At 43.7% G+C, this 27248-nt stretch overlaps 1 protein-coding gene and 1 pseudogene across 1 annotated transcript in view; both read right to left on the minus strand.

Moving 5' to 3' along the window:
- Positions 1-3777: 3777 nt before the first annotated feature.
- Positions 3778-27248, minus strand: part of LOC103191469 (nuclear GTPase SLIP-GC-like) — a 41761-nt gene continuing 18290 nt past the window's right edge. Inside the window, exons 6-19 of the mRNA XM_042338383.1 lie at positions 25663-25881; positions 24699-24893; positions 21056-21234; positions 18909-18945; positions 18687-18806; positions 17062-17185; positions 15975-16108; positions 14898-15065; positions 10272-10429; positions 9565-9715; positions 5726-5834; positions 5509-5642; positions 4868-4955; positions 3778-4783 (exon numbers count right to left, since the gene is read on the minus strand). Coding sequence (XP_042194317.1) covers positions 4704-4783; positions 4868-4955; positions 5509-5642; positions 5726-5834; positions 9565-9715; positions 10272-10429; positions 14898-15065; positions 15975-16108; positions 17062-17185; positions 18687-18806; positions 18909-18945; positions 21056-21234; positions 24699-24893; positions 25663-25881 — 1896 coding nt within the window. The 3' untranslated portion in view covers positions 3778-4703. The remainder of the gene's footprint in view (positions 4784-4867; positions 4956-5508; positions 5643-5725; positions 5835-9564; positions 9716-10271; positions 10430-14897; positions 15066-15974; positions 16109-17061; positions 17186-18686; positions 18807-18908; positions 18946-21055; positions 21235-24698; positions 24894-25662; positions 25882-27248) is intronic.
- Positions 19835-19967, minus strand: LOC121849798 (annotated as a pseudogene).

Here is a 27248-nt window from a genome sequence, read left to right on the forward strand (position 1 = left end):
ACATGAATAAGGGTATTGGTAACCTGAGGGGACAGGTAGGGAGGGAGGTGACCACCGCTGACTCACCTGGGACCTGACACCAAACTTCCCTACCGGTTGACTTAGTCATAGATGACCTAAAGCAATGATCAAAGAGTTAGGTCCTCAGGTGCCTTGATCGAGGAGAGATGAAGCAAGTTAGTTGGAGGGACTCTGGGAAAGGAGCTTCAGAGAGTGGGGGCAAAATGGTGACGGTGGGGGTGCGGGACATGAAGGAAGCCGGTGTTTGCTGGCCATAGGCAATGACCGAGTTGGGAGGTCGTAGAGAGGAGTTTATCATTGGGGAAAGAGACAGTTTTGCTATGAGGGTCGGGTCCAAATCCAGCACCTTGGGACGTCCTCCTGACGTGAAAGTCGCAATACAAATGTAATTTTGTATTTGAAGGTAAAAGTAGATCTTCCAAAGAGCTGGCACACGCACGATGGGTTGAATGGCCTTCTCTGCTGTAATATTCTATGATTCTAAATGATGCGATTCTATCGACAGGACTTTCAACCCAATCTCTGCTTTTTTCACACCTTTCAGTTGCCAAGTATCTCTCAAACTTCTTTTCAAACTGAAAAAATATTTTCTGTTCTCACTTTTAACAACTCTAATTTTAAGAGTATGTGTATGTTTTGGATCCCCAGAAGAATTATCCAGTATCTAGTTTGTCCATTCTTTTCATTAATTTATACACGATCCCTGAATCAAATTATCCTATATATTTCTTAACTCCAGGGAATGTAAAGTAACCACTCATCAGTCAAACCCTTTTATCCCATCTTTAATCCACTGAAGTCGCTGAAACCCCTCCAAGATTAGTATATCTCTCCTAAGATTTGATGCGCAAAATAGTACAAAGCACTCCAAATAAGGTCTCACCAGCACTTTATATAATTTAGCCGTTATGTATGTTTTGCACCTCAAAAACTGGTTTCAATTTCCTTTTTTTGTTCATAATATAATAAAAATCCTTGCATTCGGTATAGTGCTTTTTATGTCTTCTAGACATTTCACAGAATAAACTGTACAGTGAATTGACTGTACATTTTTTGAGTGAAACCATTCTGCAGAGATCTCAGCTTGGCTCAGTGATAGCGCTCCTGTCTTCGAGTCAGGTTGTGGGTCCAATTTCCACATCTGGACTTGAACTCACATGGTCTGAGATGACACTCCAATGAAGTACTGGGGAGCGCTACATTGTCGGAGGTGATGAGACAGTAAACCGAGGTCCCGCCTGCCTGTTCAAGTGGATGTTAAAGATCACCATTTGAAAAGTGAAGGGAGTTTCTCTCTCCCGGTGTCCTGGTCAACAATCTATCAAATAAAAATTAGTCATTAATTTTATGGCTGTATGTGGGACATTGATGTGCACAATTGTACTGCTCTGTTTGCCTACAAATACACAGTCACTTCATTTCATAGTAAATCCTATGAAGTGTTTTTGAGACTTGATAAGGCGCTATACAAAACGCAAGGTTTAGTGTGGTCTTCCTCATTCTTCTGTGGCTCATCGAAAAATGCGGCCGAACCAAATCGACAGAACCAAATCTGCAGAACTGCCAAACCCAGACCGAGACCCTGTGCTCTTTGAAATCATAAAGAAACAAATGATTCACGGCCCATGTGGACAATTCACCAGAAAATCTCCGTGCGTGAAAGATGGCTCCTGCCAATGCAATATCCAAGATGCTTCATACAGGAGACCCAAACAGGTCATGATGGGTATCCTTTGCACAGGCGGAGGTCAACTGGAGGTGGTGGATCCCATGCAGGACTGACAAACATCTGGTGGAAGTAGACAACCATTAATCCCTATCACTTCCAGCTCTTCAACGCTCACATCAATGTTGAGTTTTGCAACTCTATTAAGAGCATCAAATATGCGTGCAAATATGTGAACAGGGGATGTGACATGGCTGTGTTTGGACTCAGTAGCGGGAGGAAGCCCGAAGAGACGAGATAACATACTACCAGATGGGCCAATATGTGAACACCAATGAAGCAATCTGGAGAAATTTGGGCTTCCACATACACGATCGATATCCAGTGGTCCAACACCTTCAAGTTCACCTTGAAAATGGCCAAAGGGTGTTTTTTTACAGAAGCAAATGTTCAGGAACTTTAACTTGAAATTGATTGCAAGAACCTCACACTCACCTACAAATCACGTCAAGCCCGGAGCATCTCTCTACTTCTGCGACCTGCTCAGATCCCACTCTCCCCATCCTCTTCACTCAGGCAGCTTGGGTCTTCTACACATCCCACATCTCCTCTGTTCCACCAACGACGGCTGTGTTTTCCCTCTTGGGGATGTCATCCGCAGACATGGGGTACATTTCCACATGTACGCGGATGACGCCCAACTCTATTTTTCCACCTCTCTTTGCGACCCCCAGTCCCCTGATGTTCTGTTAGCTGCCTGTGAGATCTCAGGGGTTGAATGAATGCAAATTACCTTCAGATGAACGTTGACAAGACGGATGCCATACACTTTGGCTCTCGTCAAAGTCTAAAATCTCATGTTTCTCACCTCCTCCACCTACCCGACCTCCCCCCAAAACTCTCCGAACCCGCACGCAACTTAGGAGTCAGGTTCAACCCCCAATTATCTTTCCTCCCCCACATCCGGTCCCTCACCAGTACCGCTTTCTTCCACCTCCGACGCATCGCCTGTTTCTGCCAATACCTCTCTCCGAAAGCCGTTGAAACCCTGGTCCATTCCTTTGTCATCTCTCGGCTGGACTACTCTAACGCCCTCCTCGCCGGTCTCCCCTCCACTACCATCCATAAAATCCAAATGATTCAAAACTCTGCCACCCGCATTCTTACCCGCACCAAACTCCGTTCCCCGATTACCCCAGTTCTTGCCAGACTGCACTGGCTGCCTGTCCCGGAGAGGATTGCCTTCAAGATCCTCACCCTTGTCTTCAAATCCCTCCTCTGCACCTCCCTACCTCTCTGACCTCCTCTCTCCTCAAAACAGTACCCGTTGCCTTCGTTCCTCCGGGTCTGGCCTCTTCCTCCCTCCAATCCTCCGCTCCATCCTCGGCGGCTATGCCTTCAGCTACTATGCCCCGAGGCTCAGGAACCCCCTTCCTCACTCCCTCTTTTCCTATTTTCAGGTCTCTGCTGAAAATCTTTCTCTTTGACCGCGCCTTTGGTCACTTTCCTCCCCCTCCCCCTGGCTCAGCCCCGGGATCCGTTATTGTGAAGCGCTCAAACCACAGCTCGGTTTTATACCCACTTGCTTGTTTAATCCTTCCTAACCATCTGATCTATCTCAGATACCACCTTCTTGCTTTTATCTTTTCATCCCACAAAAAGTAACAAAAGGTTCCTTCTACCTCTGACCACATGTTGACCTCAACAGTAAAAACATGGATTTTGATAAGCAAAGGCAGCTTTGCATTAAAAAACAGTGACCTGAAATAAGAAAGCTCAACTTTCTCCAATTACTAACCTCAAGGTTAGCCCATTATCACATACCAGCGCCTCTTTATTGTTCTACCTCTCACCCAAGCCATCTTGTGGTGCATCCCATCTCCTCATTAATGTATCCAACCAAGCGAGGAAAGGACAACAAACATCCAGCAGGTCCACCCCGAGAAATACCTTAAAATTATCAATACAACCTCACTTGAAAGCATAGCATTACCAGGCACAGCAAAGACATTAGGCAAGAAAAGAGAGACATGATTCATTTCTAGTAAGGTTAAAAGAGTACAATCATCAGCAAAAATTTCACTTAAAAGCACAGTACTACAAATATTTAATAATTTCCATTTCAGGTGAAATACATAGCAATATACATTCATGGGTGCCATATGTCCTCAGGCAGCGTGTGTGTTCCTTCATTCAGCAGAGCATAGCATTCTGTGATCTGTAACATTTGTATAACTCATGCTCATTACTTGAAGAGGGTACAACTCCAGATAAGAAAATGGACAAAGTATGATCCAACAATCTCTATTAAAACAAGTACAAAATGTAATCAAATCATTATATCAGGAGTCTCCACCTGGTCGATCGCTGGTGGGTGGTGTCTTGCGCACGCGCAAGGAAAACAAGAGGCAGGAGTGACATTAACCACAGTTTAAACATTAAAGTTTATGTTTTGTATATTGAGATGCATGAAATGCTTTGTGCATCTGCTTCGTTTTCAATTGGCCTCAATTTCCTCGCAGGTCTATCGCTCCTTCCTCTTGTCTTTTTGGTCATGTGCGAGAGCGCCACCGCATGGGGATCGACCACAGACCCCTGCATTATATCAACTGCTATTGTGCAATGCTCCTGCAGATTGGCATCCGCATGTGTCAGACACCCAGTTGACAAAAGGAAATGACTCTTTGGGTGTGTGACACTGCAGTGGTATCACAAAGCTCACATACAGTGCGTTTTGAAAAGTGAGCATCAAAGGCACTTCTATTTGTGGCAGCATCGTAAAAATAAAACAACAATTTCACACATACTAGAGCAAAGTCCAGCAGGCCAGCATTGTATATAATCATGATTAATAAGCTTAAAGTTAATACAAAAATATGAAAAAAATCCAAGCAGTAAAATAATCAGTAAAATAAGAAACCTGGAAAAGCAACATGGTGGAATGGCAATCAACTTCCGCTCCAACTGCTTCTCATGTTCTTATGCCTCTTGCCTGAGGCAAATCATAAATTCCATTCTAATCGCATTCTAATCCCATTCTAATGGAGTCGATTTCATTTGATTTCTCAATCATGTCCTTCAGCTCCTCCGTGAAATCTATAATAAATCAAATAAAATGCATTAGTTCCCAACGTGAATCCAAACTGTCTTGTTGTGGCAAAGCTTTTGGGATTTTAATACCTGGTAAAATAGTGTGTCCAGGCCATTGAGCCAATCCCAGCTTCAAAGCTTTTCGGAGCTCTGTTTCCAGTTTCCGCTCCACATGAGCCTTTTAGTAATACAAGACAGAAGAACAGGAATTTATATCAGTTCCTCAATATCTAACTACATAAATACTAAAACAAAAGGGTGCAAAGGGTAAGACACGGCTCTACAGGACTTACATCAGTTGTGAGTAAACTTTTGGAGGCAATAATCAGAGTCCAGGTTGGCAATTACTTAAGATGGGGGTGAGTTAAGTTGGGACAGTCAGTGTGGATTTGCAAAGCTCAGATCATGTTTTCTAATTTGATCAAGTTCTTCGAGGTAGTAACTGAAAGTGTAGATGAAGGCAACGCTATGGATATTATGTATTTGGATTTCCAGAAGCCGTTTGATAAGGTGCCAGAAAGAGGGCAAGTGAAGAAACTCAAGGCGCACAGATTAAGGCAGGAAAAGTGATGGTTTGATAGAAAAGTGGCTGAAGGATAGGAAGCAGAAAGTTGGACAGGTATTATCAAAAACAGGTATTATTATTACAACTGCTCCATTCACATCCATCACATAAACTTTATCTCAATCACAGGATAACAAGTTAGAAAATATCATTAATTGGGAGCAACCTTCATCTCGTTGAACTCCTTCATCGTTTTGCCTACAGCATATGTGAACATTGTTGATTTGTGAGTTTCGAGATGGGTTGTTAGTATGCGCTTCATTTCCTTCAGGAGTTTTGAACCTTTTTTCTGAGAAGCTTCTGAAAAGTGAAAAGTGCTGTTATACGGGGAATCCTTTCTGTGTGAAAGCAAAGATACCCGAGGCAGTCGCGGGAAGACTTACCTTCATACGCTGGTTTCATATAGTGTTGAACAGACTTAGCAGGCGATCTATAAATAGATTTCTTCTTTTCAATGATGTAATTCTCCATGTCAATAAAGAATCCATTCCCCTGTAACAGGATTTAATTACAGTAACAACAAATCAGCACAATGTACAAGTATAGAGACTGAAGCAGGAAGAATTGGAGCATGTGACCCAGGTAACAAAAATGGCACAAGGAATAAAAACTGTCCTTAAAAAGAAAATATAATGATTGGGAGAAGAAAATCATGCATGGTCAATTTCCAAGAGAATGAAAGAACAAGGCCTAGATATGAACCAAAGCCACAACTGGTTCACTAACGGGGATCTGAGAGCCGAAACAGAAGCTCTCATAATACTGTATCAGCACAAGACCAACCTATTACTACCTGTTATTATGAAAATAAGATTTTAAAGAGAAACGCTGCTCCAAAATGCCAAATGTGGCATTAAGCACCAGAATCGGTTGACCACATATTGTCATCATGCCCAGCCCCACCACAATCAGAGGATCGTATTCCACATAACAATGTAATAGAAGTGAAATCAAAAAATAACGTACAGATACAGATGCATACAGGTGAAATAATAATCTAATAATGCAGCTATTGTAGTATTATTGATGTGGCTGTCCCAGTGATTACAAAGCAAGAAATGAGGAAATAGAGAAGATGAGGTCATTGATGTGGACACATGGGGCAGTATAAAACAAGCAATAGTTACTATAATCACTGGTGCAACTGGGACTGTTAATAAGACGAGTCAGAAATGGCTTGACAAAATACCTGGTGAACAAAATATCAATCTCCTGCAGTAGCCATTTTAGGAAGTTCAAACATATGAAAAGTAACATGCATTCATATTTAATGTGTTATTAGTCTGGCTGGCCATCACTGAAAACCGCCTAGAAACTACCTTCTACAGAGTGATTTAAATGGTAATAACATACTAATAATCCTTACATTGGTATCACACCACTAATGTCATGAGGATGCCTCAAAGCGCAGGGAAGTAATGACAGAATTACTCCAAATGCCAACACGCTGGGCCATTTAGGGAGTATGTGATATTCAATGCATTGTAAATAGTAACTTTTCAAGATCCTCACACTCATCGTCAAATCCCTTCATGGCCTGGCACCTTCCTACCTCTCCGACCTGCTTACTCCCCAACCCACTCAATCGGGATCCGAACCAGAGTTAGCCAGAGTGGGGACTGGGGTCCCAGGCCAACGATAGCCAGAGGCAGGGGCCGGCAGGTAGCTGAATGCTGGGCCGGGGTCTCGGGGACCCTGACGTGGGGCGGGTGTCTTGGGGCCGGGGTCTCGGGAACCCTGAGGTTTGGGCGGGTGTCTTGGGGCCGGGGTCTCGGGGACCCTGAGGTGGGGCGGGTGTCTTGGGGCCGGGGTCTCGGGCCTCCTCAGTGGGGCGGGTGTCTCAGGGCCGGGGTCTCGGGGATCGAGTGGCGGCCATTTTCTGGTCAGGGGGAGCCGTCGTTTTGCATTTCCCGCCATTCCGTGTGACGTCACTTCCGCACATCAGGTTTGAATCCCTGGTGGCAGCGACAGTACAGTACAGTCCATCTTATACCAGTGTCTCCCTCCATCCCATCCTCTGTGTCTGTCTGTCTGTCTGTCTGTCTGTCTGTCCGTCTGTCTGTCTGTCTGTCTGTCTGTCTGTCTGTCTGTCTGCCTGGTCTGTCTGTCTGTCTGCCTTTCTGTCTGTCTGTCTGTCTGTCCTGTCTGTCTGTCTGTCTGTCTGTCTGTCCTGTCTGTCTGTCTGTCTGTCTGTCTGTCTGTCTGTCTGTCTGTCTGTCTGTCTGTCTGTCTGTCTGTCTGTCTGTCTGTCTGTCTGTCTGTCTGTCTGGCTGGCTGGCTGGCTGGCTGTCTGTCTGTCTGTCTGACCACAGTGAGCGCCCACCCCCCTCTGCGTCACCTCCAGCTCCCACAGCCTCCTCCAGGCTGACAATGTCTCACTCGTCCACCGCCTCTCGTCTCAGAGTGCGCATCTTGGCTACCGCCCCCGACCCGAGCTGCCCTCCCTCAAAATGTCCCCCTCCCTGCAACTCTCCCACTCTGTCCTGCTCTCCCTCCGCCCTCCCTGCCACCTATCTCTGCTTAACCCCCCGCACTGCCTCCCTCTGTTCCAGCCTGGGAATCCTCTGCCGGTCTCATCGCGGCACTGGGCGTTGGCTGTCCAGCAACAGCCACACCGATTGCCCCATTTGCCACTATCGCGGCACTCCCCACTCTCCTCTTACAATCTCTCCCTCCACATCCACTCTGCTACCCACACCCACAGTCACCCTCTAGACCTGGTGATCACCCGGGGCCTCAGTGTCTCGGATGTCACCATCATTGACAAGGTCATCACTGACCACCATTTCATCTCCCATATCCCTCTCCCCACTGCCTGCAAACCTACCACCATTGTCTACCGCTCGTTGTAGAAGATCTCCCCGCAGTTCCTCTCCGCTGCCCTAAAGTCGTCTGAACTCCTCCCCCTCTGGTCCACCTCTCGCACCAACCCAGTCGCTATGCTTACTCTTCTCCAAAGCACCCTCTCCATCACACTTGACGCCCTTGCCTCCCTCACCTCCCGAACTGCCTCCTATTCCAGATCCTTACCCTGATTTGCCAGCCACCTTAAGGGCAAGGTGCCTGCTGCTGAATGCACCTGGCTCAAATCCAGCCTAACGGTCCACCGCCACATCTGGCTGGACCTCATCAAAACCTACCCCTTCGCTCTCACCTCAGCCAAATCGTCCTTCTATTCCAGGTTAAACCTGGAGGTGAAGGGCAACCCCAAGCGCCTGTTCTCCACCACCAACCGGCTCCTCCACCCTCCCCGTTACGCCTCGCAGATTCTTTCCTCTGACTCTCATTGCGAGAAAATCCTGGACTTCCTCGAGTCCATAATTAATGGAATCCACTCAGCTGCCACTGCCCCCCCAACTTCCACCCCCTCCCTACCCTCACCCCATACTCCAACAATTATTCATCCCTCCTTCCACACTTTTGAACCTGTCACCCCCTCCTCTGTCTTCACTACCATATCCTCCATGAAGCCCACCACCTGCTCCCTGAACCCCATCCCCACCCCTCTCCTTAAATCCCAGTTCCACCTCTTTGCTCCACTACTCGCTGACATCATCAACTTCTCCCTGTAATCTGGCACTGTTCTCCCCCTTTAAAACAGCCCTATCACCCCCACCTTGAAGAAACCTTCCCTTGACCCATCACAGCTATCCAGCTAACGGCCCATCTCAAACTTCCCTTTCCTATCCAAGGTCCTTGAGAGAGCTGTGGCCTTCCAGCTTTGCTCTTTCCTCACTTTTAAGGCCATCCATGGCCTTGCCCCCTTCTACCTCTCTGACCTGCTGACTCCCTACTAACCTGCCTGCTCCCTCCGTTCAGCGGGCTCGATGTCTTGTGCCTGACCCGCCCTACCATCAGTGGCCGGGCTTTCAGTCTCTCTGACCCCGCACTCTGGAACTCCATCCCACGGTCTCTTCACCTCGCTTCCTTCTTTGCCTCCTTCAAGGCCGGTCTCAAGACCCTTCTCTTCGATCATGCCTTTGGTCGCTCTTCCACCTCTCTGCCTTCCCTCACCTCTACACCACCCCTCCCCCATGCTCGGGTCCTGACCCCTGACTGTTCCGCGCTTTGGGACGTCCTCCCGAAGTGAAAGGCGCTCTATAAATGTCATTTTGTTGTTGTATGTTTGATACCTCTATTCAGGAGCACTGAATCTATTATTTAACTTACAAAGAGTGATAAGTTTTTTTTACTATTGATATCGGTAACTTTCTATTCTTACCTGGGCTATCAGGAATTTCTCCCGATGTTCCCAAGATTCTGCATTTCCTGTTGAGGATCTATTCTTTAAATTTTCCTTGATGACTGTAGTCATTGAAGTTTGAAAAATTTCCAGACATCCTTTGATATTATTTCTGGTACCTCTCTTCATCCTAGAAAAATATAGCAAAATAACAACATCCTCATGTTTCTATGTGGAGTGAGTGATGGCCTCAGTGGTTGGAGAGAAGAATGGGGCAGCTAGGAGCTGCAGTCCTGTAACTCATTGGTTAGAGCACTTGTTTCGCAAGCGAGAGGACCTGGGTTCAATTCCTGGGCACGGCAAAACATTAGGCAAGTTTCCTTACTCAATACACCTCTGTTTACCCAGCAGTAAATAGGAACCTGGTTGTTAAGTCAATTGGCTTTACCCGGAGTAATAATCCCTTCAAAAATAAATGTTAAAACATAATAATAATTTGGTCACTCAGTCCACGACTGTTTGTGGGACACTGCTGTGCCCAATTGGCAACTGCATTTTGCTCACAAAATACTCAGTCAATTCACCTTACAGTGTATTCTGTGAAGCGCTTTGAGCTGTCACAAAGACGTGATAAGGTGCTATATCAAATGCAAGGATTATCATTATTAAATGAGCCATCTTGTGAATTATCTCCTGACATCATCTAAATCATTACAAGTGTTATGTGATTGGTTTTGGATACTTACTGAAACATATTTCTGAATATAGATTCCATTACTTCATACAGAGGCTTTGCTATTTCATGGTTAACGTCAATTTCTCCAAACTTGCGAGATATGTGAATTCCATCCTTCTGACATATCGCCTTCAGAGTCCTGTGGTAGCCTTGGTTACTATTGCTAGGCTAAAAAAAAGGACATGAGTAATTAGGACACAATAAGCTATATTCACCAGGTTTCAATCTATGATTAGTCCTTCTTTTCAGTCATAACATTGTTTTGAAGTGTAAAGTCTATGAAACAAATGCCCTCCTGTTGTCCATTTTTTATAGATTATTACAGCACAGAAAATAGACATTTTGTCCATCAGGTCTATTCTGTGGTGTTGCTCCATGTGAGCCACTGATCTAATCCCATCAAGCAATGAGGTGGGTTTGTGGCAAACATGGGAAATGGTTGCAGAGAGGGAGAGTCTAACGCCTGTAATCCACCTTGATTGGCCTGACAGCCCAGCAGCTGTTGCTTAAACTCCACACCTCCAATAGGTGGAACCATCGCTCAATGGGAAGGGATGTGTGCCTGAGCTGTGGGCAGGAACACGGTGGCAGTGCTCTCACACATTTCATGCTGAGATGTGTCGCCCACCGGGAAGCTTGCAGGGAGTCCCTGGTACCCACCATCCACCTAGTGAGGGCTTGTAGGAAGTCGAGTGACTATCCTCCTGGGTGGGGTGGGGTGAGAGGCAAGATGAACTGGCTCATGCTTGGCAACGGAAAGTCTGAATCGAGCCAGACCTCGGACTCTGGTTCCTTAATAATAATAATCCTTGCATTTGATTGAGCGCTTTTCACATCTTCTAGATGTCCCAAAGCGCTTCACACAATATACTGTAAAGTGAAATTGACTGTATATTTGTGGGCGAACGCGGCAGCCAATTGCGCACAGCAATGTCCCACAAACAGTCATAGATTAAAAATGACCAATTTATTATTGTTTTTGGTTTTGGAGGGATTATTATTAGGCTCTGTGTGGAGTAAGGAAACTTGCCCAAGGTTTCGCCCTCTGCCTGGAATTGAACTCAGGTGTCTCACTTGCAAAGCGAGTGCTCTAACCACTGAGCTACAGGACTTCATGGTTTTATAATAATAATAATAATAATAATAATCCTTGCATTTGATATAGCGCTTTTCACGTCGGGAGGACGTCCCAAAGCGCTTCACAGAACACTGTAAAGTGAATTGACTGTATATTTGTGGGCGAACAAGGCAGCCAATTGCACACAGCAATGTCCCACAAACAGTCGTGGATTGAAAATGACCAATTTATTATTGTTTTTGGTTTTGGAGGGATTATTATTAGGCTCTGTGTGGAGTAAGGAAACTTGCCCAAGGTTTCGCCCTCTGCCTGGAATTGAACTCAGGTCTCTCAAACCAAGCACGTGCAAATGGGGTGCCCATGGGAGAGGGTTTATTTAGATTTTATCAGTCCCTTGCTGCACACGGCCAGAGGTAATCACCATTTACTCGTGTTCGTTGATTACGTGACTGGATTTCCCATAGCCTAGGAGGTGCACGGCTAAAACTGCATTCCAGACAAATAACAGAGCAGCTTTCCTCAGAAACAGGGTTATGAAAATTCTCAAATCTAACCATGGAAGCCGTTTCAAGGCGGTCATAATAAAGTCGGTGACCTATGATCTGGGCATTCGACATAATTTGCATGTACCTTACCATCCAAGAGCCATCTAAACTAATATTAATATTAAAAAGCATCATGTTACAAGCTTAGAAACTAATTATTCAGGCAGTGCAAGCAGAATTAGACTCTGGACTTCTGTTTCTTACTTTGAGGAATAGTTATTTCCGAACGACCATTATTAAACTCAAACAGCGGAGTTTGTCAAGGAACAAGTTGAAAGCTATACTCCACACTCTTGGACAACTATATGTTCTAACTAAACTTAAAAAGAAGGGTCACTTCAATCCACCATTGTTTGTGGGGACACTGCTGTGCGCAATTGGCTGCTGCATTTCGCTCACAAATATGGCCAATTCACTTTACAGTATATTCTGTGAAGCGCTTTGAGATGTCTCGATGATGTGAAAAGCACTGTATCAAATGCAAGGATTATTATTATTACTATTCTTATCCAGAGAGTTCTGGAAAAGTCAAGAGAACTAATGGACTCATAAAAAGTGGCCTCAAAAAGGCATGTATCCAGAAAGGATGCAGATGTGACGAGCGAATCTCCTGGGTCTTGATAGGCCTCAACAACAGATCAGGGTTGACATCGTTTTACCTCTTCCACGGAAGACAAATAATTACCCCGCTTACACAGATGCCAGCGGAAATCTCTGCTTCGCAGTTAGAGGACTTTGAGCAGCCTTTAGTTGATATGATAACTCAGCATAATACAGGTCACCATTCTGAAAACACTTGGACTACAAGCAGGAGGATTTGCTTACTTGGAAGACACATTACAGGTTAGGGACGTTACGAGAAAGATTCCACAAACCCAGTAAAGTTGTGGAAATCCTGAATTCTAAAACAATAAAAATCCTCAGATTACAGTTTTGAGTCCTGTAGTTGGAGTCCTGTAGCTCAGTGGTTAGAGCACTCGCTTTGCAAGTGAGACACCTGAGTTCAATTCCAGGCAGAGGGCGAAACCTTGGGCAAGTTTCCTTACTCCACACAGAGCCTAATAATAATCCCTCCAAAACCAAAAACAATAATAAATTGGTCATTTTTAATCTACGACTGTTTGTGGGACATTGCTGTGTGCAATTGGCTGCCGCGTTCGCCCACAAGTATACAGTCAATTCACTTTACAGTGTGTTCTGTGAAGCGCTTTGGGACGTCCTCCCGACGTGAAAAGCGCTATATCAAATGCAAGGATTATTATTATTATTTTATTGACCGACCAGATCAAACGAGTACAAGTTTGTCAAACCATTTGGATGTTGGGGAGACAATGGCGTGTCAGCCAACCCCTTTCTCCGGGTTCAGATATTGAGGAATGCGAAAATGGAGGAGCCATTCGAAAGCTGGACTGTATAAACACCTGGAGGTGACAGTCAAATGCAGTTGTCAAATGTCTGCCACTCTGCCCCCATCCTCTGGAACTCCATCGCCCTCTGTTTTGCACCCTCGCTTTCCTCCTTCAAGACCTGTCTCAAGACCCTCCTCTTCGACCGTGCCTTCGGTCACCCTCCTTCCCCCCTGCCCTCCCCACCCTCCCCAATCCCAACCCTCAGCTCAGGTCTGAAACACTGATTGTCCAGTGCCTTGGGACGTCCTCCCGATGTGAAAGGTGCTATACAAATGTAATTTGTTTGTTGTTCAATGGGAATGTCTGGAAATCGTATTCTAAATTCTGGGATTGACCTGTTGATTATCAAAATTGGGTATAATGAGCTGCTTTATTATACATAAGAATATGTTTTTNATCGTAGTAACTGGCATAAGTCTCTGAAAACAAGATACTGTGTGTAAGTTTCTGTCTTCTAGCTGAACTTGAGATACATGTGGTTTACAGAGACAGAAAGCGAGAGAACAGCAACAGGCATTCTTGGAGAGCAATATGACAGAACAGAATATTTTGTGACTTTTGAATTCTTTCCTCCTACAGATCGATAACCAAGATATTATTTTCCGAACATATGAATTATCGAGAGGGGGAATGTCATGGTTACTCTATTCTTGCAGTCTATAGTAATGTGTAAATAATATATATAATACTGTATATATTATTTAAAGGAATAGGGAAGCCTGCTCCTTAAAATGGATTTAGCTGCAGAAGCTCTGTGCAAAAGGCTTAGCCAACAAGGTTCATGAGGTATATGAGTTGCAACAATGCATAGGTCTAGGGCTGTTTGATTGACAGTCACTTAACAAGCAGCCTGGAGAGTAAAAGAACACGTGGGCGCTAATGCGGGAAAAAGCCCTTGCATTTGCATCATATGGTGGGGGGAGCCACACACCTATAAAAAGCAATGCTTGGCACTCCTCGTGGTCGCTAACTAATGATCATCATCCGCTACGTACTGACGTGTACAGGACTATGTACCGTTGGGTCGGTTTAAATCTTTTTTTTACTAATGTTGTATTGTGCTGCAAGTTGATATAGTTACGTGTGATAGTTATGTTTGATTTTATTGCTGTATATCTTAAATTGTTGTGTTCCTTGTATGCAAGGTAGCCGAGGGTTCCTAGGTCTTAAAAAAGAGCTGTTGTTTCTGCCGACTGTATCCTTGAGTCGACATTGGAGTTTTGCTAGTGCGAGCAGACTCTGATTAGACATTCCAGTTACCGGGCATTGAAGTTAACTGGGAATACCGGTCTGTGTTCGTGACTCTGGCTCAGCCGAGTCATCTTCAAAACAGGGATTCATACTGACAGGGTTACCAGAGAGCAGAGGCCACTTAGTACAAAAGCGTTACTAAAATTCGCAAGTACATCAAGGAATGAGAACCGTCGCAGTTTGGAAAGGCTAAGCAGTGGGACTAAATGAATTGTTCCTTCAGACAACTGACACAGGCACAGTGGGCTGAATGGCCTCTTTTCTATTGTAGCATTCTGTGATTCTACTGGTCTCATATTGTGAAAATACTTGTGTAAAAAAAAATCAAATGTAGATGACTCATCCATACTTACCAACTCTACCCGTTTTTCAATGGCTTTCATGCACACTTTCTCTGCTTTCTTACACCCCTGACTGAGAGAATTCTCCAGCTTGGTGGCAAGATTTTTTATTTCATGAGCAAACTCTTTCATTTGACTCTGCAGTGCCAAATCAATGATCTTAAATGTACTCTTGTAAAACTGCAAAATAAACGTTTAAAATCTGTATATGTACAGCATTTAATCACATACTATAGGCATGTGCACAAATTCATTCATGTTAACCTTGCTTTATCTTAGGTTTAGTACAGCTTGGGTTGGGATGCTGCAAGGTATTTAAAAAAGACAAGCACATGAAAAGGTAGGATATTAGTGGGTACGTGGTTAGAGCATTCGCCTCACAAGCGAGAGGACCTGGGCTTGAATGGGAGGGAGGAAGGGAGGGAGCAAGTCAGAGGGCCTCTGGGAATGGACCTCCAGAGAGTGAAAGGAACATGGCGATGGTAGGGTAGATGGGGTGTGGGCACATGAAACAAGCCGATGTTTGTTGGGCAAAGGGAACGGCCGGGTCGGGAGGTTGCAGAGATAGGATGGGGAGGGGGAAATGAAGGACGTATAGGAGTTTCTCACTGGGGAAAGAGGGAGCTTTCTGTGAGGAAACTGCATGGCAAGGCCCTCGGTGTCTGTCCTCGGTCCCCCTCCAATCGTATGTCCTGATAGTGAACTGCAAAACATTGCCCTCACTTCTCCTCTCTTTGTCTCTACTCTTTCACTCGCTTTGTTTCTCTAACACCCTCTCTTCCACACAAACTCTCTCCCCTCTCCAAAAACCCAGCGACTTCCTCTGAAGGTGGAGGGAATCCCTATATAGAGCCTGTCGGCATTTGTCACACATGTGCAGTGACCCAATCCCAATTGTCTGCAAACTGCAACAAATAGTCCCACATATGAACCAGATGTGCTGGACACCAACTGTGCTTCAATCTTGGGTCAGCAGAGTTACAAAACCTTAACCTTCTTCTAGCCTGAACACTGAATGAAAGAGGAAGAATCAGTAGAAATTTATAGCACTTTACTTTTACAAAACGGTATTCCACATTGTCCAAATACCTCATTGGCCACGGAGTCCTTCAGGGAGGTGAGAAGGTGTAGCATTCCGCAAACCTCTGAAACATAGACACTCACTACCTTCTTCCTATTTTTCAGATATACATCGACAATGTGATCCTTTAAATCTGGTATTCCTAAAGAGGAAACACACAGAAAATATACAGTAAGTATCTAGACCTGAAAATTGTGTCATGACCACAGTGTGGGAAACAAGGAAATCCCCAACTACTGCAGAAACCATCTACATTCCAGTCAAATCCAGGTACAGCTACAAACTGGGATAAACAATGGTATAATAATACTTGCATTTGATAGTGTCTTCATATCTGGAAGACATCTCAAATTGCTTTGGTCAACTGGGTGACACCTTGAGCTTTCACCTTGCTTACGTGTCCAAACTAAACTGAAAATCCCATGCTTGCCATCTATCTACACATGGAAATTCCCATGTCAGAACTGGAATGTGTAGATGGCATGCATGGGACTTTCAGTTTAGTCTGGACACTCTTTTAAGCAACGTGAAACCTCAGGGTGTGTCTAAGGGGGTGGTGGTGGGGGGGTGGGGAGGGGGCAATGCTGGGCAGGTAACATACTTGACAGACAACAAAATATTCGATTGAGGGGAAATTGAAGATGAGATGAGTTCCGTCTGCCAGTGGTGCAATTTGAAAGGAGGAACATTACAGGGACCCTGTACAGGAATATTACCTGTGAGTCATATAAATGCATGAAATATCCATCAAGGTATGTTATAATAAAAAAAAGCTTGAGTTTGATACAGCGCCGTATCACGTCATTGAGACGTCTCAAAGCGCTTCACAGAATATACTGTAAAGTGAATTGACTGGAAATCCCACTTTGTTTGGAATGGAATACACATTCTCCCCAGAGTGACACAACCTGCTTGTCCAATTAGACGAGGGTGGGGAAGAGGCAAAGCTTGAAGAGCCTAGAGAGTGTGCTGGCACACTGCTGGAATTTATGCTTGCCTTCGTGAAGGCTGTCCAGAAAGCTTCCTAGTACTGCTACTCCCTATCTCACTCCACTATAATTGACAGCCGAAATTATGCCTCGTATTGCCACATACCTGTTTCGCTATCAATGAAGATTGACTTGTAGTGGTCATTATGAACTTTCCAATATTCCTCACAGCTCACTGTGAAGACGTGGATGTCATCCCTTGAAAACTCACATTCACTTGTGATTTGATGCTTTAAAATAAGAAATTATTAAAATTCACTCCATCCCTGCTCAATATGAATGACAGAATGAAGACACCAATTTCACTTCTTAACCTGTGTCCTGAGGAACACTTGATCCAATTATTCTTTGGACATACTGTTAATGTGCACAATATACAGCTCATTTTAACCTTCAGCCAACTTATCTCACTTCTAATGCAAATACTGTATCTCTTTCCGCCCCAGCAAGGATTTTTTTCAACAAAATATATATTTATTTGTTGATATATATTGATGCTTATCTCGGATAGTATCAAACCTGCTACACAAAAAAGAGAAGAAACACGTTATTTTCCTGTTTCAGGATGCTCCCTTGAAGTCAGTCACACATGTGCGTGCCCACACACACCCTGATAAGGTGCACTTGACGATTTGAATGGTGCCCTAATGTGCACTGTACATGTTTACCCAAACACACCCGGGAACCTAACAAACCCCAAAACCCCTCATGCATTAGAACAACCCAAACCAGTCCTAACCCTGTCTGCCCAGTAAGGATATTACAAACACCCCAAATGAAGTTGCAGCAGTGAATGTGTCTACAAAGGAGTACACTTTGGAGAGCACATTCCTGAATCCCAGTGCTTTTTTTTAAGGCCTGAATCCAATTGTTTCCTATGTTATTGGTGATCGCATGTATGTGTCAGACATCTGGCTGAACACAATTTTTTTTAATGTTATTGGTTTCAACATAAACACCACTTCCATTGATCCCATTCACTCTCCAAAAGGTTCTGCGCAAGCTTCACTGATGTTACATCTGCGATCCCCACAAAATATACAGTCAATTCAATATACAGCATATTTTGTGAAGTGCTTTGAGACGTCTCGAAGACATGATAAGGTGCTATATCCAATGCAAGGAATATTATAATAATAATAATAATAATAATAATAATAATAATCCTTGCATTTGATATAGCGCTTTTCACGTCGGGAGGACGTCCCAAAGCGCTTCACAGAACACACTGTAAAGTGAATTGACTGTATATTTTGTGGGCGAACGCGGCAGTCAATTGCGCACAGCAATGTCCCACAAACAGTCGTAGATTGAAAATGACCAATTTCTTATTGTTTTTGGTTTTTTTGGAGGGATTATTATTAGGCTCTGTGTGGAGTAAGGAAACTTGCCCAAGGTTTCGCCCTCTGCCTGGAATTGAACTCAGGTCTCTCGCTTGCAAAGCGAGTGCTCTAACCACTGAGCTACAGGACTGGGTGTGTTGGGTGGTCCAAATTTGACCACTGCAGTTAGACAGGCCTTGTCAGGTAGGCTTCACACTATAGTGAGTCAACGTTTCGGGTCCACGACCCACGACTGGTGTTCTGACGAAGGGTCGTGGACCCGAAATGTTGACTCACTTTCCTTTCTCCATGGATGCTGCCTGACTGTTGAGTTTTCCCAGCTCTCTGTTTTTGTTTCAGATTCCAGCATCTGCAGTATTTTGGGTTTTGTTCACACGATAGTACTTACTTTCCTTCTATTCCATTTCTCTTTACAACGCTTGAGTACATTTTTCTTGACAATATCATTTCGTTTCAGCACACAGAAATGTCTCTCCTTTGTCTCACGAACTTCTGGACTATCGTTTGGCTGCATAAAGAAGGAAAATTGATCAACAACTTCAGTGAAGTACTGTGGGAACATGTTCTCAGAGTGCAGGGATGGGGAAAATTGCATTTAGGATTAACTTACAGATATATTCATTTCTTCTGGGCTTATGTTTTGCTCTCTGAAAAAACACATCAGAAATATATGAGCAAAACCATAGAAATGTACAACACAGTAAGAGGTCATTCCGCCTATTTTTTGCATCTCTGTTTGCTCCCCCAATAAGACATCCATGTTAATCCCAATTCCCTGTTCTTTTCCCCTCCCCTGTAATAGCATTCCTCTGCAAATCCTTGTCTAATTCTCTTTCAATAGACTTAATCGACTCTGCTCTAACAGGCAGCCCCGGCAATTTATTCCACATCCTGACAACTCCTCTAGGAGAAATCGTTTTTCTGAATCTTTCCTTTTATTCTCCTAGTTACAATCTAGAATTCATGCCCTCCTTATTATTTTTTTATTTGGTGAGCAAAGTTAGGCCCTGCTAATCCCCATTGACCGAATTAGACTGAATAACTTCCACTTGGGTTGTGAGGGTTGTCCCCGCAGACAAGCCCAAACACCCCCCCAAACTCTTCTAGGCCCCAAATCGTCAAAGGACAATGCGGACTGGCACCATGTCTTCATGACTACCTGAGAAGGTCAGGTGATAGTATTGTTTCACCGGCAGGGCAAAGCCAGCCTGACCCTATTGACCAACTGCTCAAGTAAACTTGGTGTTGTAGTATATAATAATAATAATAATAATAATAATCTTTGCATTTGATATAGAGCTTGCAAAGCAAGTACTCTAATCACTGAGCTACAGGACTCCTCTTCCTCTTAATGAGGGCAGATCAAACTCCTCAGATCAGAAGTGCTGCAATAATGATGCCAAGCAAAAGAGGGTCGAAAGTATAGCCTTTGCCAGGAGCTCAATCCTTCCAATATCAAGAGCTCTAGAATGCTGTCCTGCATGAGAGGCGCTTTATAAATGCAAGTTGTTGCTGCTGTTGTTGTAATGACCCAGTTACGGGTGAACAGTTTTGTTTATGGGGCACAAGCAAATCTTAACGGAGAACGTTTCTGACAGGTGCTAGCTCAAGGAGTAACTGATAAGAACAGAAAATACACCTGATCTTAGCCAAAAGGCCAAGAAGCGATTTTTGTTATTCTCTCAAACCCTTTCATTGTCTTATGTCTCTGCTCCAATGTGAAGAGTTCTAACCTCTCCAGTCTCTCCTTGTAGCTACAGCGCAGCCTGTTTTGTATTCACCTACAAAATAGTCAAACCTGTGAAACAGTTTGAGACATTCTCTTGACATGAAAAGTGCTATACCAAATGCAATGATTATTTATGTCACAAATCCAGTTATTACACAGTTCAAGTATGGAATCCATTCACTGAATGTGGTGCATTTTTCACCTAAAATGGCAAACTTCCAGGTGAATAAGTCACCACCTGTTAAGTTATATAAACTGTTAAGTTTATTGAAATCAGGTGTGAAATATTAGGCTGAGTGAGATCAAGCCTCAATCACCTGCTAGACTGAACTCTTAGAGTATAAAAGATGATGACCAAGAGGAAGATAGATTGCAAAAGTTGTATGTTGGATTGAGACTATAAATTAAACAACTTGGAAGAGGTTGACAGTGTAGTATACCTTATTCCTTGTGGAATAACCATTGATGCACCCAACCAAAGGGACAACAAGAGTGTCCTGATGACCCAGATGAGTCAGCTTTTTTTTAAGTACAGAAACTGATTGCGAGCCAGCCAGCTACGTAAATCCACAGTGAAGCTGGCTATAGCATCTCGCATTTAATAGATCCTGATCCCTGTCAGGTTGCACTGTCCATCTTTCATCTCTAGTATCATCCTTGTGAACCTAAACTGCCTCTTCTCCGTAGCTCCAAAATCCTTTCTATCTTGTAGACAGATCCTAACACTAATCCCTGACGCTTACCACAAATTACTCCCCACCAAATGGAAAAATGTTTGAAAAGAGCTACCCAAATCAATCTCACCCCCCCACTCCCTCCCCATAGCCCTGCAAACTTATCCTCCCCAAATAATTGTCTACTTCTCTTTCAAAAGCTGACATTGAATTGGCTTCCACCACCCTTTCAGGCAATGCATTCCAGATCCAAACAACTCGCTGTGTAAAAAAATGTCTGCTCCCCTCTCCTCTGTTTCTTTTAATAACTATTTTAAGCTTATAATAAAATTAACTGAAAGAGAGCAAACATACTTGATGAATTCGGCTGTTGAAAGTTGATCTGTCTTTGTGCAGACAAAAGTCACATCCTGACATTTACCTCCAATGCAGGCGGTATTTACAGTTTTACTAAAAATCTGATCTCCAATCTTATCAGAGTCAGCTCGGTGAGCAACAGATATAATCCAAACAGAGCTGCAACGAGTAAGATACTGGAACAAAGCACAGAATCAAAAGCATTACATAGATTTACATGGAGTTACAGAGTGTGATACAGCATAGAAACAGACCGATTGGTGCTAGTGTTTATACTCCACGTGAACCCCCACCCCTCCTATTACCTTTCATAATCTTAATCACCTCAATTAAGTCTCCTCTCAATCATCTCAAGTCCAGAGAAACAATTCATCCTGTCCAATGTATCTTCATAGCTGCATCAAGTATTCCCTCCAATGCTGTGATATATTTCCTATACTATCTGTACAGAACATCGTTTTCAAATTTGCTCTAACAAAAGTTTAATTTAATGCATATCAATTTCAAATCACTTCCCTACTTTTATACTTTATTCCTTTGGATATAAAGCCAAGGACTCTATTTGCATTTCTCTATGGCCTTGTCCACCTGAGCTGCTCCTTTTTGAGTCCTGTGAATTTAAACCACGAGATCCCTTTGTTCCTCTAACCTTCTTAGGTTTCTACCATCCAGGGTATTGTTGACTGCTTTATTCTTCCTACTAAAGTGAATCCTTGAATTAGAACTTGAATTGGGTGAAACTGAGTGTGGGGCTGTATCATTAGACCCTGGAACCAGTTTATTTTTAGTGAAAGGATGAAACATCTCTTGTTACTATTTATGACAATATGATTAGACAGAGTCAACATGGCTTTACAAAAGGGAAGTCATGCTTAACACATCTTTTAGATTTTTTGAGGACATATCTAGTAGATTAGATAGGGGGGATTCAGTGGATGTAGTGTATTTAGATTTCCAAAAGGCATTTGATAAGGTGCCGCATAAAAGGTTGATCTACAAGATTAGGGCCATTGGAATTAAAGGGAATATATTAGCATGGATTGAAGAATGGCTAACGGGAAGAAAACAAAGAGTAGGGATAAACGGGTCCTTCTCAGACTGGCGGGAATTGACTAGTGGAGTGCCACAAGGATCAGTGCTTGGGCCTCAACTATTTACAATCTACATCAACGATCTAGATGAGGACATCGAACTTAATATATCCAAATTTGTGGATGACACTAAACTAGGGAGAGTAAACACCGAGGATGACATTAAAAAAATGCAACGAGATATAGATAGACAGGTGAGTGGGCAAATAGGTGGCAGATGAAGTATAATGTAGTGTGAGGTCATCCACCTATGTGGCAAAAACAGTAGAGCAGATTATTTTTTAGAAGGGGAGAGACTAGATAGTGTTAGCGTTCAGAGGGACTTGGGTGTCCTTGTACACCAGTCACAAATATTAGTTTGCACGAACAGCAAGCAATTAGGAAGGTTAACGGTATGTTGGCATTTGTTACAAAAGGGTTAGAATATAAGAGTAGGGAAGTCTTGCTGCAACTGTATAGGGCCCTGGTGAGACCACACCTAGAGTATTGTGTGCGGTTTTGGTCTCCTTATTTATGAAAGGGTGTACTTGCTTTGGAGGGGGTACAACGTAGATTCACTGGGCTGGTACCTGGGATGAGGGGGATGAGTTATGAGGATAGGTTGAGCAATTTAGGCCTATATTCTTTAGAATATAGAAGAATGAGAGGTGATCTTATATATAATCTTATTATAATAAATTATAATAACAATAATAAATTATTATTATTAAAAATAATCCCTCCAAAACAAAACAATAATAAATCGGTCATTTTTGTGTTTGTGTTTGTGGGACACTGCTGTGTGCAATTGGCTTTCGCGTTTCGCCCACAAATATATGGTCAATTCACTTTACAGTCTATTCTGTGAAGCGCTTTGAGACGTCGAGAAGACGTGAAAAGCGCTATATCAAATGCAAGGATTATTATTATATTATTATTATTATTAAGGGGCACGACAGAATAGACAGTGCGAGACTTTTTCCCCTGGTTGGGGAAACTATAACCAGGGGTTACAGTCTTAAAATTCGGGGAAAGCCCTTTCGCACTGAGTTGAGGAAAAACTTCTTCACTCAGAGGGTAGTGAATTTATGGAATTCTCTATCCCAAAGGGCTGTAGATGCTCAGTCCTTGAACATATTTAAGACTGAGATTGATAGATTTCTTGTGGATAAAGGGATTGAGGGATGTGGGGATAAGGCGGGTCGGTGGAGTTAGAATAGATCAGCCATGATCTTATTGAATGGCGGGGCAGGCTAGAGGGGCTGAATGGCCTACTCCTGCTCCTAATTCTTATGTTCTTATGTTCTTAACAAAGTTTTCTGACAGTCACAATTGGAGAGTTCAATGACTGTTCTAAGCAGATGGGACAGAGAGTTGCTGGCTACAGGTCTCAAGAATGAATAATTTAAATCCTGATTGTTTTTAGCTTTAACTGCAATTACAATGAGCACAAACTTCCAGCCTGGATGAGTGCAAATTTCCTGCAGCTGAACGTTGACAAAATGGAAGCCATACACTTTGGCTCCTGTCAACATCTTCTCTCTTGGATGGTTCAGACCTCCTCACCCTACCCGATCTCTCCCTCAGACTCACCAAACACGTGCACAACTTAAGGGGTCAGGTTCAACTCACAGCTATGCATCGTACCCTACATAATAATAATAATAATAATAATAATAATCTTTGCATTTGTTATAGCACTTTTCACGTCTTCTAGGTGTCTCGAAGTGCTTCACAGAATACCCTGTAAAGTGAATTGACTGTATATTTGTGGGCGAAATCTGGGGTCCCTGGCCAGGACTGCTTTCCTCCAGCTGCACCACATTGTCCACCTCTGTCTGTACCTCACTCCAACAGCTGCCCAAACCCTCATCCGTGCCTTCGTCACCTCTCACCTCGACTACTCAAACACCTCCTCACCGATCTCCCTTGCTCCATTATTCACAAAATTCAACTCATTTGAAACTCCACCATCCATATTTTCACCCGCACTAAACTCCACACCTACATTACCTCAGTCCTGGTCAAACTCGATTGGCTCCCTGTTATTGAGCAGGTCCATTTCAAGATCCTCATTATTGTATTTAAATCCCTTTATGCCCTGGAACCCCCTCCTATCTCTCCAACCTGCTCTCTCCATACACAACTCCTGCTGCCTCTGCTCGCCCGGACCCTCCACCCCACCATCGGCGGCCATGCTTTCAGCTACTATGCCCCAAAGCTGTGAAACTCTCTCCCTCAATCCCTTTGCCTTGCCCTCTCTCTCTCTCCATTTTCTGGTCGCACTTGAAGACCTTCCACCTTGCCTCTCCCCCGGCTCGACACTGTTAAGGGCTCCAAGATGCCATCTAGCTTGAAGTGCGCTATATAAATGCAAGTTGTTGTAGTTGTTGACACGACCAATTCACTTATACCAAGAAATTGATTTTGTTTCGCCCACAAAATATAGTCAATTCACTTTACAGTAAACATTTTTGTGAAGATTTTCCAGACGTCTCAAAGACATGATAATGGGCTGTATGAAATGCAGGAATTATTATTCTTTGATATTGGAGAGAAATACTTTTTACCTCCTTCCACATTTCATCTCTGGCTTTATTGGAGTCTCCTGTCCCTGGAAAGTCAGTCAGTACCAATCCTTCTGGGAGGACATTGGACTTGGGAATGAAGATTGTAACAGATTTCACCAGTGGCCACAAGTGATTTTCCTCCCCCGACTTCTTGCTGCATACATAGCGTTTTAATTTACATGATAGATTCTGTGCCTGAGGAACAACAGAGCAGAATGAGCTGATGTACTCACAAAGTGTCAGCCTGGCTCAATTGGAGGCACTCTCGCCTCTGAATCACAAGGTTGTGCGTTCAATCCCCATATAGGAACTTTGAAATTACAGTCTAGGCTGACACCGGTCCAAATGCTGAGGGAAACAACAGCAATAATTTTACAACAATAAATCTATGCTGTAGAGTCGAATGGGAGCCTGAACCAAAGATCCTATGGCACTATTTAAAAAGAGAAGGCAGTTTCTCCTGACCAACAACCCCCCAATAAAGTTGATCATTCACTTGTTTGTGGGATATTGCTGTGTGCAAATTGGCTGTCGAGTTGACCTACAAATACAATCACTACACTGTTACTTTGTCAAACACCTTTTGCAAGCCTGGATATATTACATCATATGGCTTCCCACACTGTGCTGTCACCTCTTCAAAAAAGTCTATGGGGTTGGTCATACAAGGCCTACTCTTTCTGAACCCATGTTGGCCTGTCATTTATCAGATTATTTTTATATAGGTAATCTTCCACTTCCTTTCTGATGATTGACTCCATCATTTTTCTATTATTGAGATTAGGCTAATGGTTCTATAGTTGCTCTGTCATCTGTCTTGAATGTAGGAACAACATCTGCTTGCTCCCAGTACTGATTGACTCCCCATAATGTCTATCAGTGCTGCACAAATCTCCTGCCTAGTCTCCCCAAATGACCTGTCTACAGTTCATCCGTCCGGGGGAATTTGTTGGTTTTCACTTACATTGTCCTCCGAGAATGAATACTTGTTATTTTTTGGTACAATAGTTTTGTAGATGTTATATTTTAAGAGTTCCTGGTAACTTTGTTCAGGTCCTCTTTCTCCATAAACAGCTTTCACTTTGGCTTCTGCATTTTCAACTATTTCATTACTCTCAGAATCATCATCATCTTTCCCATTCTCGCACAGTTCCATCAGATCTTTCAGTTCTTTATTCCATTCCTGCAATACAATCAATTCACCTTCAATTAAATCCTTACCATACAATCTTAAAACAATCTACTGTGTGACAGCACATGGGAAAACCAAATCGGCAAAAGTAGGTCAGAAGAAGAGTTCATTGAGTGTATGAAAGATAACTTTCTAGAGCAGCTGCCGAGGAACCCACTGGGGACAGGCCATCCTAGACCTTGTTTTGTGTAACGAAACAGGGCGAGTTGGCAGTGAAGGTATTAAGAATCCTCGAGAGCAGAGTAATTACAATATGATTGAATTCTGCATTAAGTTAGAGAGGGATATAGTTAAATCCGAGGCAAGTATTCTGAATTTAAATAGGGCTAATTTTGTATGTATGAGGAAAGATTTAGGTAAAATAGACTGGAGAATAAGATTAAGAAGTAAAAATGTTGACCAACAGTAGCAAATATTTAAGGATGCAGTGCATAATTCTCAGCGGTAGCATATTCCCTTGCGGAATAAGAGTACCACAGGGAAAGCAATTCATCCGTGGCTAACTCGAATTCAAGATCCTCATCCTCACCTACAAGGCCATTCACGGCCTTGTTCCCTCCTATCTCTCCGACCTACTATCCCCCTACTTACCTCCGTTCCTCTGGCTCCGGTCTGCTCCACGCCCCCCCGCCCCAACCGCCCTACCATCGGTGGCCGGGCCTTCAGCCTCTCAGCCCCTAAGCTCTGGAACTCCATCGCCCCCAGTGCCTTCGCCGCTTCCTCCCTTTCCTCCTTCAAGGCCGGTCTCAAGACCTTTCTCTTTGACCGAGCCTTCAGCTCCCCTCTCGACTCTCTACCCCCTACTCGCTCCCTCCCTACCCTCCCCTCACCCTGACCATTTCCCCACTGCTCGGGTCCTGACCCAACTGTCCAGCGCCTTGGGACGTTCTCCCCACGTGAAATGCGCTCTATAGATGAAATCTTGTTATTGGTGTTGTTGTAGAGCAGTGAGGGAAAGCATCAAATTAAAATAAAAGGCTTATAAAACTGCCAAGAAAAGCGGCAAATCTGAAGATTGGGAGAGTTTTAGAAACCAGCAAAATAAAACTAAAAATCTCATTAAGAGCGAGAAAAAGGAGTATGAGGGTAAGCGAGCGAGGAACATTAAGTCAGATTGTAAAAGTTTTTACAAATACATTAGGAGGAATAGGCTGTGAGGGTAAATGTAGGTCCACTTCAGTCAGAGATGGGAGAAGTTGTAATGGGGGGTAAGGACATGGCAGAGTCCCTAAATAGGTACTTTGCATCTGTCTTCACCCGAGAAGACACAACCAGTCTGTCAACAATAGAGATGCGCCAAAGGGATGAGGACAGGGAGCAACTTAGGGAAATTTTCATTACTAGAGAATTGGTGCTCG

This window comes from Callorhinchus milii, unplaced genomic scaffold (genome assembly GCF_018977255.1).
Source record: "Callorhinchus milii isolate IMCB2004 unplaced genomic scaffold, IMCB_Cmil_1.0 Scaffold10, whole genome shotgun sequence".
NCBI classification, from domain to species: domain Eukaryota; kingdom Metazoa; phylum Chordata; class Chondrichthyes; order Chimaeriformes; family Callorhinchidae; genus Callorhinchus; species Callorhinchus milii.